The sequence below is a fragment of the Dermacentor andersoni genome, chromosome 1 (genome assembly GCF_023375885.2).
Source record: "Dermacentor andersoni chromosome 1, qqDerAnde1_hic_scaffold, whole genome shotgun sequence".
NCBI lineage: Eukaryota > Metazoa > Arthropoda > Arachnida > Ixodida > Ixodidae > Dermacentor > Dermacentor andersoni.
Window position 1 is genome coordinate 87,360,741 of NC_092814.1, and position 12,583 is coordinate 87,373,323.

The following is a 12,583-nucleotide window of genomic DNA, read 5'->3' on the forward strand; positions in this document are numbered from 1 at the left end:
ACCTGAGTGCAAGTTTGACCCTGTTATGGTCTCTCCTCTTGAACTCCGGATGAGCAGCAAGAAGTACTTTTTTGTTCCACGAAAGATTGATGTTCTAATTGTCGTTGCGGACAATATCGTAATGGCCCGTTTGGCAGATTAAGAATAAACATTGACCTTCTCGGTTTCGCTGTTATAGGATAATTTTATGCAGGAGCCCAATTGTTTTGGAAGTCCGCTTTCATTGGAGATTGTGGGCTGCTACCATCTTATTGCGAAGCTATCAATTATCATCGGGCTCAGCACCGACTGAGCCCGATGGGTGGCAACGAATTCGGAGAAGCCGTGCAGTGCTCACGTAGTCATGCACGGTACAATTCGTACACAGAATGCCAAACTCAGCTGGTTACGAGGGGACAACGACTCATCTGCACGTATTAGGCAGCTTCGAACAGGACACTAGCTGCACTACGAAATTTTGTCTGTATTAATGCGTGCAAGGCGAAGCGTTCTCGGAGATGCAGTGCATACTTACTACAGATAATAAAAGGGGTTCGTCTGGAATAGCAGGCTCTCGCTTGCCATTCTTTCAGTGTTTATTTTAACTAAAGAAGCAACAACAACACCCTTTACAAAGATACTGGCAACATTTTTATTATCATGTACACACAAGCAGTGCACAATTTCGTAAAAGGCTTGTAAAACGTACCGATGTAACAACACACTGACAAAAGCACGTTGACCGCCGAATGGGTGGGCACCACCTCCTGTTGAAAAATATCCTGTCGCTCTGCAGTCCGTCCGGTCGGCCACGTGAAATGCACATGTAGGTAGAGTATAGAGTACAACAGACGGTGCGCGGGCGCGCTGACAGCAGCACGTCTCTGCCGGAGCCGCTTCGCGCGTTCGCTTTTTTTTTTTTCCCCAAGGACAATCCTTTCCACACCCGGCACCCAGATGCTCGTGGCAGTCAATCGGACGCTCGCGCCCGCACCTCCACGTCGGCTGCCGGGAGGCGTGACGGCGTGCCCCGTTTCGCCTGCGCCGCAGGGTGGCTGTGCCTCAAGCCACGGCAGGCCAAACCCACGACACTGTTCCGTGTTCGCGACGCAGTTACCAAAAGAAGTGTTTTCACATTTCCGCAGTGAAAGCGCGCGAAGCTAGCAAGGTATGACAGGAGAGCGGAAGCTGCGATCTTCGGTGGCGGACGCGCAAACGCGGTCACGCTCTGCCGTAGTGAGTTTCGCAAGTGCCCGCGCCGTCCCTGCTAGCCTGGCGACCCCCCTGGGCACCACGTCCAGGGCGTGCGCCGCGTAACCAGGGAGCCCTGCGGCGTCGGAAGCATGGGGCTGTGGCGAGGCGTCTGAAACGAAGCGTCGGGGGCGAGTCGTTCGAGCCTGCGCGGAATTTGCGGCCAGCTGTGCAGGCACATGCCCGGACGGGCAGAGCGATGCGTTTGTGAAAGACCGTTCGCGCTCACCGGCGGCACTTTTTTTTTTCTTTTCTCCCGGCAATAAGACACCTTGCCGCATGCTCTGATGTACATGACCTTCTTGCTACGAACACATATGCACGAACATACACGCAACGAAATCAACCCGAAGTCCACGGAGAAGGCAATTGAAGCGAAGCGGTACATACAGTGCAGAACAAATTGCAATCTGTAAGAGCAGCATGTATATGCGAAACGTCCACAAACATGAGCACATGCGTACTTGTATAAGTCGACAAAAAATATGGACAACATGCTACAGAGTATACAAACAACAACCGTTTCTGGGCATCATACTGGCGACACTGTTTGTACAATGTTTCACTCGCAGTCTGCAAAACTTTCGCTCTTTGCCGAGCGCTGGGGAACATTCGCTGGGGTGGGTAAACGGGAACTCCGCGAATGTCGTACTTCGGCAATACTACAACATCTATAGTAAGTTCTTTAACCGCTCATTTCAATTTATACCACTGCGATAAGCCTAGGGAGCCTAAGTTTTTTTTTTTTTTTTTTATCTTCCTTTCTGCAGAAGGTCCCCTTTCACCGTTCGCTTCTTGTCTTGGAAAAAGTAAATTCACCGCATACATTACTACTCCAAGTAGTCTGCTGTTAACGGCGTAAAACAAGCTAGCACACAAGAGGTCGTCATAGTGTTTCTCCTTATTCTCCCCCCTCTTGAATTGGCCCATTTGTTTCATGCTAGTTTATACTTTCACGCCAAATGTAAAGGGTTCATATATGCAGACTGAAATGTCGGCCATTTTAGTGTCAGGTTTTATTCCTTCAGTGCGCTTTACAAGCACGTTAATTGGCTGCACAAAATATACTACCAAAAAAAATAAAATCCCCTGCAGTGCCTTCATTCTCGTCTTCGATTAGACATAGGGTTAATCTATGGTCTCTAAGATAGGTTTGTCGATACATAACACGGCTAATGCAGTATCATCGACGCAGCGATACTTCGGAAAGCCTTGGCGAAGGTGTTGTTTTTTTCTTATTCGACATATGGTAATACTGTGTATTATCTGTTTTGTGTGGCAAAAGTTATATGGCGTTTGAACACCGCAGAGTTACCTTCGCGATCGATCTGCGTGAAATTGTGTCAAGAACTTTCAGTGAATGTTTATCGTGCACTTGATCAAGTAATGTATATCGTGTAGGGTGCGTGTGCCGAGTAAAAAATATATAACAAGGAAAAAGAAAAGAGCGTGTGCGCGCAGAGATGCTTTTCGTTTTCTTTGCCACATTAGCAGCGAACCTACGCGGGATTTTAAAGCACAGTTTAATACTTTAATGGTTGCGGCAGCTGCAGCAACACTTTACAACGCCGTGCCCGTCGACTCAACCACACGAATAAAGCGAAGGCTAAATCTATTCCCTACGCGCTTTCTAAACGCTAGTCATGGTGGAAGGAATCGTAAATCTTCTAACCGGGGCGCTGTAAAAGCGCGCATTGCTTTCGTTTAGAACGCTGCCCATACTTAGGAAAGCAAGTAATCCACAACCTATGTGAGCTTTCCTTCCCTCTTTCTTCGAAAGGCGCACTGGTGGACGGCGATAAATCACGGCGTTTGTGTGTCCGTGTACGGCGTGTGTGTGTGTGTGTGTGTGTGTGTGTGTGTGTGTGTGTGTGTGACACTAAGCTTGGATAGTGTGTGATGAGGCTTCAACTCGTGCATGTGCGCGTAAGTTTGTGTGCGAAGCGCATTAGCGGCTCCGCCCCGCCCCCCTCCGCATTCCCCTGGAGCGTGCGTGCGTGTGACGTAGCTGATGCCTGGACTCAATGGCAAGATGTACTGGGGCCTCGCTTCTCATCCAGTGGCGACGCGTGCGAGTCTCAAGGACGGTCTCTCGGTGTTTGCGAGCGTGAGAGGAAATGGTCTCGCGACCCAGCGGCGAAGCTGCGGTGGCAAGCCCGGCGACAAACGGCCCCTGCCACACATTGCGCTCCTGCTCACGCGCCTTTTGTGTAAGCTCGTCGTGCTAAGAGGACCGAACTGGCAAAGAACCGACAGGTTTAACTGAACCGTGATTTTCTCCTGAATCGGAATTGCACAATACGCGGATGTTTGAGTCGTCATTAAGGTGAACTATATGCGCGGACCGAGGATCCGGCCGAATCCAAAACGAAAGCAGCCATTTCGAGTTCGGTCCACCACCGTTTGCGACTATCCTGCCTCTCTAAAAAGGAAAAAAATAAATGAATTACTCAGTGCACCAAACTTGTACGTAGGTGTCTATGGAAGAACCACAGTGCAGATAAGCGGGGGAAAAAAAAGGGGGGGGGGAAGCTACTGCTAAATGACCGTCCTCAGCATAAACATACAAACTTCAGCAACAACGTGTTGCACTATATTTTATTACGTGATATGTATAACGCTAGGAAAAAGCGCTTTCATAGCAACCGTCTTTGCACAGCGCATCTGCGTAGATGAACGCGCATTTCTTGGGTTTTACACAAATCTCCTTCCTTGTGCACACTGACGTTGCTGCAAACTACACGGAATCTTTAACAAGACATAATACGCGCATATGCAGGGTGTCTCAACTATCATGCACCAATATTTAAAAATATTCAGATGCCACGTAGCTGGACCGAACCAAGGTAAGGTTGTTTGCCGTCGCTTGGCGATACCCAGATTATTTCTTTTGCATACCGCCTAATTACATAATTAGTGTTAATTAATTAATCAACTTCGCAAATACTACAATTAGATGGAGAGTATCAATCTGAAAATTGCAGAGCAACATGAAAAACTCTCGATACAGCTTTCTGTTGCTCAATACGTGCAACATAAAAGTGTTTTACCGAGCGCGAAAGAAGACCGCGAATACACGCGAAGTGCCTCGAGCGGCCAGTCTCGCGGTAATGTTGCGTGTGTTCGCGGGCTTATTTCACGCTCAGAAAAACACATTTATGTTAAAATAAATTATTGGGCTTTACGTGCCAAAACCACTTTCTGATTATGAGGCACGCAGTAGTGGAGGACTCCGGAAATTTTTACCACCTGGGGTTCTTTAACGTGCACCTAAATCTAAGTACACGGGTGTTTTCGCATTTCGCCCCCATTGAAATGCGGCCGCCGTGACCGGGATTCGATCCCGCGACTTCGTGCTCAGCAGCCCAACACCACAGCCACTGAGCAACCACGGCGGGTAACACTTTTATGTTGCACGTATTGAGCAACAGAAAGCTGTATCGAGAGTTCTTCATGTTGCTCTGCAATTTTCGCATTGATGCTCTCCATCTAATTATAGTATTTGAGAAGTTGATTATTTAATTAACATTAATTATGTAATTAGGTGGAATGCAAAAGAAATAATCTGGGTATCTCCAAGCGACGGCAAGGAACATTTGGCTCTATCCAGCTACGTGGCATTTAAATATTTTTAAATCTTGCCGCATAACAGTTGAGACACCCTGTATATATATGCTTTCAAATTAATGTTATGTCCGCCGTATATGATTATCCGCGAAATTACCGCGAGGACAGACAAAGCGAACAGCAAGCCAATAAGCCGCATCTGTTGTATGTCGGCGAAAAAAGTTTGGAGCACAGTGTTGCCCGCAACTTGTCAGGAAGCGCTAGACACCAAATCCTCCAGATCCACCAGGTCGGAAATCATTTCTGCATTGTAACGTACAACATACCTATAAGTAATCATGAATATTAAATCAGCATCTAATTCTTACGTCTCGATTTCGAAGAATCAGTAACGTAGAAGTGTTTTTGTCGCAGAATGTGCCTTTTATTTAGTTAGTTTTTTAAAGTATAATCTTGCCGTGAATCAAAATCCATCTGTCCATGGTCCCGAAGCTTAGAAGCGTGTAGAAACAAACTCTGAACCATTAACGAAGCTGCTATAATTTTACCTGCGACCTTCCGGACGACGCCATCCCTGAACACTGCCCGGGCATGAAGGAATTAATTTTACAGATATGCAAACACAACTTGGGCCATTTAGTCGTTTACTCCATGCTGTCAATTCGTAAATGACAACTTAGGTAACTGCAAAGCAAGCAGTATAGATATACCGCACACCCCTATAGAGACACACAAGCAAACGGCTGCAGGCATCGTGGCCGAACAGTGACACTGTTTTTCGGTGAGCTGTTCGGCGCTTTCAAGCACAAGTGCCGGACTTTGGCTGCCGTTCGAACTCGCCTGTCAGGATTATTAGGACGAGCATGTCGCTTGCGACGTAACAACGCGTGCGCGAAGCACTTTCGGTTTGATATGCGTGGCGAAGGCTCTAGAGAAACTTCATGCGCGCGCGGGGATGTACCCGTAGCGCACGTTAAGCCAATATACTAGGTATTCTTGCAAAATGCCTGATCAAACGTGCAAATGGGGGCATTGACGACCGTACAGTGAAGCATAAAACTCACAAATCAACGTACGCCATGCACGCCTGGAACCGCATTGTCTTAATTGCGTTTCGAAATTTGAATAATTCGTTACAAGTGCACAAATGCTTGCAGCTCATGGACGTAAGTATGCTTTGTGCGGCTTTTCTCCGCTGTGTGGCCGATGATTGCAGCCTTCTTTGGGATTTGGTTGCACGATTGCTGTTGAAAAGAGATACATGGAAAAGAAAGAAACAAGAAACTAAACTAGCAATGTCAACTGCGCTGCATCGCGTTAGATCACTAGGTAATATTGATCTTGATTAGCGTCACATCATTAATTTCGTGCCTGTTGCGGAGCGTAAGTACATCCCTAAAAGGACCTTCTTTGTGGAAATTATTGGCAGCGTTTAAAGACGAATACTCTTTTGTTTTCTGGGTCACCCAATGTATAGCGGTTTATGAGTAAAAACAGTCATTGTGACGCACAAATACATTCTAAAAGATAAACGAACTGCAGCGAGATTCATTCCTTGCGGGATAAATTAAGATATTGCCAAGCAAAATAACTTACTTAAGTAGCGTGGCAGCGAACCACTTAAAGCAGCTCAGCGGTACCGAAAATTGTGAGGCTTAATTTTAATCAGCGCTCAAAAAAAAAAAAAAAAAAAAAATAGGTAGTGTGCCCCGCATGTACAGCGATGCGGTGTTCACACGTCCTGATGGCTTTAAGCCTTCCGAGCAAGTCCCGTGCAATGTCCCCGATAGACAGCAATGGTATTCTTTCCCGGAGACTCGAAACGACATCGCGTGTTGAATCATGCCAAAAGCATTCGATTTTCGAGAACGGCTATCGTTCCTGTGTTAATCACAGTATACTAACTATAAACGCGAAAACTTCCTTATTTACGCCTACTATGAGGTCCTTCCAGAATGGTCCTCACCATAAAGTGACACAGCGCGCAATTTCCTTGGTCGTTTTTGTAGGAGAGAAACAGAGCGTTTACTTTCATTCTCACCGATTTATTTTCAATATTCAATGCATAAACCTCAAAGATTTGGTATTCCTTTCTTTTTGGTTCGGGATAAATTTTACTGGTTGCAGTTTTGGTGTACGGTTCCATATCTGTTCGGTAGCGTGCTTGATTGAAAGCGAAAATGAAAAGAAAATGAAACCACAGGAGCACAGACATATCCGAAGAATCGGTTGATAAGAATTGGCTCGTGTACACGTAATCTCCAAATTTAATCGATAAACCAATAACTCGTCGTTCAGCGTGAGAAGAATAATTCGCTTATTTCCTTTGGAACGACAACGATGCCCTGATTCGTAGCAAGAATGCACTTGTTGTCAAAAATATATTAAGAAGGGAAAAGGGTTTTGACAACAAAAGTAATCTGCAATTGCGTCTTCCCGGTATGTCTGCTCTGAAAGCAAAGTTATCGCGACAGGATGGCGCAAGTTTGGGCCGGAAGGTGTAACATTTCACGTAACGTTTGGGGAAAACAAAAGCAGCGCTGTTGTTTGCGTGTCTGTCCTTTGCTCCTCAGGCTCGTCTAAGCGCTGTTATTTTACACTTTTAGCTATTGAATTCGCCGGCTGTTGGCTAAGTGATCGAGTGGTGTCGATGCGAAGCTTGTTTAACCATCTATCGAACCGTCATATAGTGATAGCAGGCACTTCATTGGCTTTTTTTTTTTTTTTGGTACGTTTTGAAGCTTACTGTAGTTATTTATGTCAGTGTTCACTTTGAAATTTCGGGCTCTTTAAGATTCATTTTTCTAAGCCTAAGCACTACTCAGTTGGTGAAATAGTTTGGCACTGTGGTTGAGGCTTCTCATCGATAACCCATCGTGGTCAACAAAGGGACCGCTTCGATGTCGGCGGACATTTCAGTCGAAGCTTGTTGCACGTACACCCTACGCAACAATACTGTGTTACGGCCACGGGAAAGAGGGAACGCTTTGTTCAAAAATAGAGCCCGTATCGCGGCTCTTGGGCAATGCTTTTAAGTGTCGTGAATTGTTTAAATGCAACAGACTGCAAAATTTTGCAATAAGGTAGACATCTACGAGCCTCAGCCATTTGTACCTGAAGGCCATTTGTCTGGTAGTCGCCACGGAAAGCACTATAGAATATTAGTAAGCCCGACGCCTGCTTTGGCAATAGTATGCAACAACTACAAAAATGATTTCTTTCAATAGCAAAAATCTGAGTATGGGCTCCGACGCGTCCCTCCGAACAAAAATAGTGTAGCTTGAGCATGGCAATGCTTCTTCATGGTTGCTGTCACACACACATCTTAAAAAATAAAGCCATCTACGAAACCGAGATGCATAAATATTTGATTCTGTTCCTTCGTCGCAAATTTTTCGTTCAGATATTAACAGACTTCTATAAGGCGCAACTTTAGCGTGCCTGAAATGCTTTGTCGCAGTTCAGAAAGGTTACCAATGCTGGCGCTTTAATGTTGTGTCCCTAGAGTTACACAAACAGTACATGGGGATATATCCATGCTTCAAGGAGTAACAACGCTTCCCCATAACTGGAGTAACGAACGCATTAACAATGTTTTTAATCTGACAATGGCAGATATAAGCGAGCTCACGCGTTATGTGGGAATGTATGCGTAATCATATTTCAATATTTTTCATTAGTAAGTGCAATACAAGACAACATGGCACACTTTTTTGTTGTCCAAGCGTTATTTTCCTAGTTTCTTGCATCACAAATACTAGATTGGGTTCATGCATTATTCAAATTTCAGACTTCTCTGTTCTGCTTTCAACAGCTGGCCATGAAAGCGGCAGCTGACTTTACTCTGTTTTGACAGTCAGTGTGTCTTCTGTACAAGCAACGATATATATAGTGCTGCTGGAGATGTCTTTGTCTAATTAGGGCATTGCGATCATTAGAAAACAATATTAAGTCTACGCGCCCGTATTCATCATTTTTTCCACCGCATCCTCGAGTTTTCTTCTCCTGCATCTACGGACAAAACAGAATTGATAACTGGGCTAGTTGGTTTACTTGCGCCTCGTCCTGTCCACTCTCTTCGTTCTCGTCTTTGTGCGCTTTTACAGTTTCAATATGTAAGGACAAAAGCACACATAACTCGATTCGCGGAACACAGAATTTTTGCAACATCCGATAGGACGGGGATGGAAAGAAGACTCGCGAAGAACGTAAGTACACTTCTCCACTGACACATAAGTCTGGACCGTTAGATATATGCTTACACGACAGATGCTTCCGCGGCGCTCGCTGACCGATGACACGAATATATGAATACTGAAAACACTTATATAGCACAGACAGACAATGTCCCCGTTTGCGCCCCGACATCCGAGAAGCAGCGCTTTGAAAAGACCTGCGGCGGTCAGCGCCGTAGCACCACACTGTGAGGGGCGGGAGGAGGGCCCGCAGCTAGAGGTCGTAGCTGCAGTGCAGCCCTTTTCCCTGGACGCAGTGCTTGACGGCCGCCTGGCTAGAGTCCTTTTTGGCCGAGTAAATGTTCATGGCGGGAATAATGTGAACCCGGAGGCCGACGCCGGAGCCCTGCGGCCCGATGCGCTGCTCACGCGAGGGCCTCGAGAAGGTCACGTGGCTCTTGCAGCAACAGTAGAAGAAGAGCTTGTTGAAGGCCACACGGAACGTCCGGTGCGTGGCGGCGTACACGTAGCTGTAGAGGCAGGAGTGCGACAGCGCCAGCCACCACGCCACGTCGACCAGGTGCGGCGGGACCTGGCGGCTGAGCGACACGGCGGCCAGCGCCACGCCGGGCACCCACATGGCCAGCGTGAGCAGGTACACGGCCACGTGGCTCTTGAGCAGCTCGAGCGCCGCCCCGTCGGGCTCGTGGCGCCGCGCGCGGGCCAGCGCCACGCCGAAGCCTAGCACGGTGAGCAGCACGGGCACCAAGATGCAGAGCGCCGCCACGGTCGCCTGCAGCGGCACGTTGCTGGCCACGGGCGTGCCGCCGCAGAACGTCGGTCCCAGTCCGAGGCCGCGCTGACCCAGCGCCACGGTGGCGGCCACGGCCCAGCTGGCGAGCGCCGCGGCGAGCACGGCGCCGCGCGAGCAGCGCAGCGCCAGCCCCTGGCTGGCAGCCAGGCAGGCGAACGAGAGCAGGCTGGCCACCAGGCACACGACGAGCAGGGCCCACTGGAAGTGGCACAGGCCCGGGTCGCGCGTCACGCCCGCCAGAATGGCCACACACGTGGACGGCAGCAGCAGCGCCGACACCAGCAGGTGCGCCAGCGCCGACGACACGAGGAAGGCGTTGCCGCGAGTGCGCAGGGGCTCCATCACGATCACCGCGCTGATGACGAACACGCCGCCCAGCGAGCCCGCCGCCGACACGCACGAGAGCAGCGTGAGCCGCACGGCCGCGTTCTGGCCCGAGCCGGGGTCCTCGTCGCGCGTCCAGCTGGCCACCGAGCCGTTGGGTGCGGTCGACATCGGGTCCGGCAGGCCACCCGCTCCGTCGCGCCTGCGTGCGACGAACGCATCCGTCTGTTGGAAGCAGCCCTTTAACGCTTCGTACCCGCGACATTTGCAAACGATATTATGGTATAGCGCCGATGGGGCAAAGACACTGTTCATAACTTGCAGAAAGGAGAAACGCCTTGGGGAGGAGGGAGGGGGGCAAGGGGCCTGGGGGGGAGGCTGTTCTCGCGGTGGACAAATAACATGCCTACACTTTCGGCAAAAAAAAAAATATTCCAATTAAAAGTGTGAGTAACCTTCTCATTGAACGTCCCTGGAGTACCATGAGAGCGCGGTGGAGGTGAGAAATTTCGCGCTGCATCGAAGGAGCGTCATTTAACGACGCATCGTTCTACCACAGTGCTCATGGTGGCGTGCTGGGAGTGACAAGGAACGCATTTGTCCAGTTTGTGTTTCATTTCTTCCCCTGTGTTGCTGGCGAGTGCCAGCCCGCATCACTGCGTCACTTGGAACAGAGAGTCGCTTATTTTGTTCGCTCGCAACCGACACGCTTCGGCCACTTCGCGTCCAGCGTGCCTGCATTAACACATCTCAGCTTCTGTCTCCAGAGAGTTCCTGGTGTTCTTGTTCCATTAGGGGCGCAGCGGGAGAGCGCTTCCCTTAATGGGCGGCGATAGCAGCGCTGGAAATACGCGCAATTGAGGCCGAAAGATTTGGGCCAGCGGTCGTCCGTTGGCCACCAGTGCGGACGGAACGCCCGGAGAGACGACGCGCCTGCAGCGCTAGCTCAGAATCACGCAGCTCGCCCCCTGAATATTACTCGTCACAAGTTGCGCGGCTGTTTACAGCGAAACATTTTTATTGCGACTGGATGCGATGGAGAATATCAGCTCCAAAGGTCTGCTCCAAATGTCGGCGAGTATTGAGAGAACGATTAGATCTAGTGAAACTAAATTTAGATGGGATCTTGGGCATGCGAACGGTTACGTATGAGTAATTAGGCGCGTTGTGGGAAGTTACCCAAGTCACGATGTGGTACTCAGCGCAGTGCGTCGTTTGAAGACTACCAGGCGCATAAAATTACACTTGGTAGAATTAAATCCTGTCTTGAAAGGAACGTGCAGGATGAGGATGTAAACGTCTTTATTCGAATAATGGTATCGAGCTTGCCTTCTGCTCTACATATGAATGAACTCCTTTATCCTTCATAAAGTTCAAAGGAATTCTGTGGCGGGTATCTGGGAAAAAGTTTCTCGCAGGCAACTTGACTGTCCCAAAATCCCATCTGAGGCAACCGAAGACAGCGGGCGCACACTTGAAGAAAAAGATAAAGAAATAGACATCAGTTTACAAACACGTATGCACACAGATCAGAAAGAAATAGCGCGTTTGATTAAAAAGAAGACATGCAATCAGTGTACACTAGGAATTATCGCAAACATTTGTACAGGATCAGCATTAATTATACATGTTTTATATGTAGTATAACAGGCTGCAAAAAATATAGTGAGAGTACAGCGCAAGCTGCGCGAGCGTTCATACACCCGAAAGGACAAGCATAAAGGCAATAGAAAAAACCAAAACGAATTATTATGACTGGTAGCAGTTTTGTCGGCACACTAAGAACAGTAGATCTATGTTTTGTAAGGAAAGGTTATTAAGTAAAGTCGGAAGCGTATGTCGAAGAATTTGGTGAGCGTAATTAGTTCTTGAATGCGGAGTTAACTTTACATTGTTCAGGTGATCTCGTGTCGTAAGCTGCAGCGCGTGTCTGTGTGGGCCGGCTATTCTACGAATAACGTTTACCGCGTGATTGAATTGCATGCGATATGTTAGTGCCAAACGGTGTTGAAACAAATCTTAAGATCTAAGTTGGATACGTGCTTTAAACAGTGGCCGAGTTGGAGTGACGTACGGCTTTTTTATACAGGGTGTTCTTTTTTTTTTTTTTTTTAGCTGCACCAAGTTTTTTCAAGATTGCCTATGGCAGGTAGCGCAATTCTAACCCTTGATCTAAAATTACACGATGAGGTGGCCACAACTTCTGCGAGAAATCAAAATGCTTAATTAAATAATTAACGTAGCTACGCCAATTGACTTTTAATTAATCATCTTACGGCACATATTTTAATCTAAGCGTTGTAGCTAGTAAGTTCGCAAGGAACGAATTGTTGGAGCGAATTCTCAGGACTGCCCCAGTTTCGAGGTATTAATTTTCAACGTGTCCGACGAAATGCATTGGCGTTACATTTACCTTTTCTTTCTTTCTTTTTTTTTTTTTTTGAAAAGACTGTTCTTTGCATTGAAGCTCAAA

At 47.8% G+C, this 12,583-nt stretch overlaps 1 protein-coding gene across 7 annotated transcripts in view; it reads right to left on the reverse strand.

Annotated features, from left to right (window-relative positions):
• Nucleotides 1-607: 607 nt before the first annotated feature.
• LOC126544093 (uncharacterized) overlaps nt 608-12,583 on the reverse strand; it is a 263,161-nt gene continuing 251,185 nt past the window's right edge. For 5 of the 7 annotated variants that reach the window (XM_050191303.2, XM_055061700.1, XM_050191304.2 and 2 more), the window contains one exon: nt 608-10,312. In XM_050191303.2, the coding sequence (XP_050047260.1) occupies nt 9,247-10,312 (1,066 nt within the window). In that variant the 3' untranslated portion in view covers nt 608-9,246. Of the gene's footprint in view, nt 10,313-11,395; nt 11,584-12,583 lie in introns of those variants that run through there. The other 2 variants (XR_008608628.1, XR_008608629.1) reach the window with 1 other exon arrangement.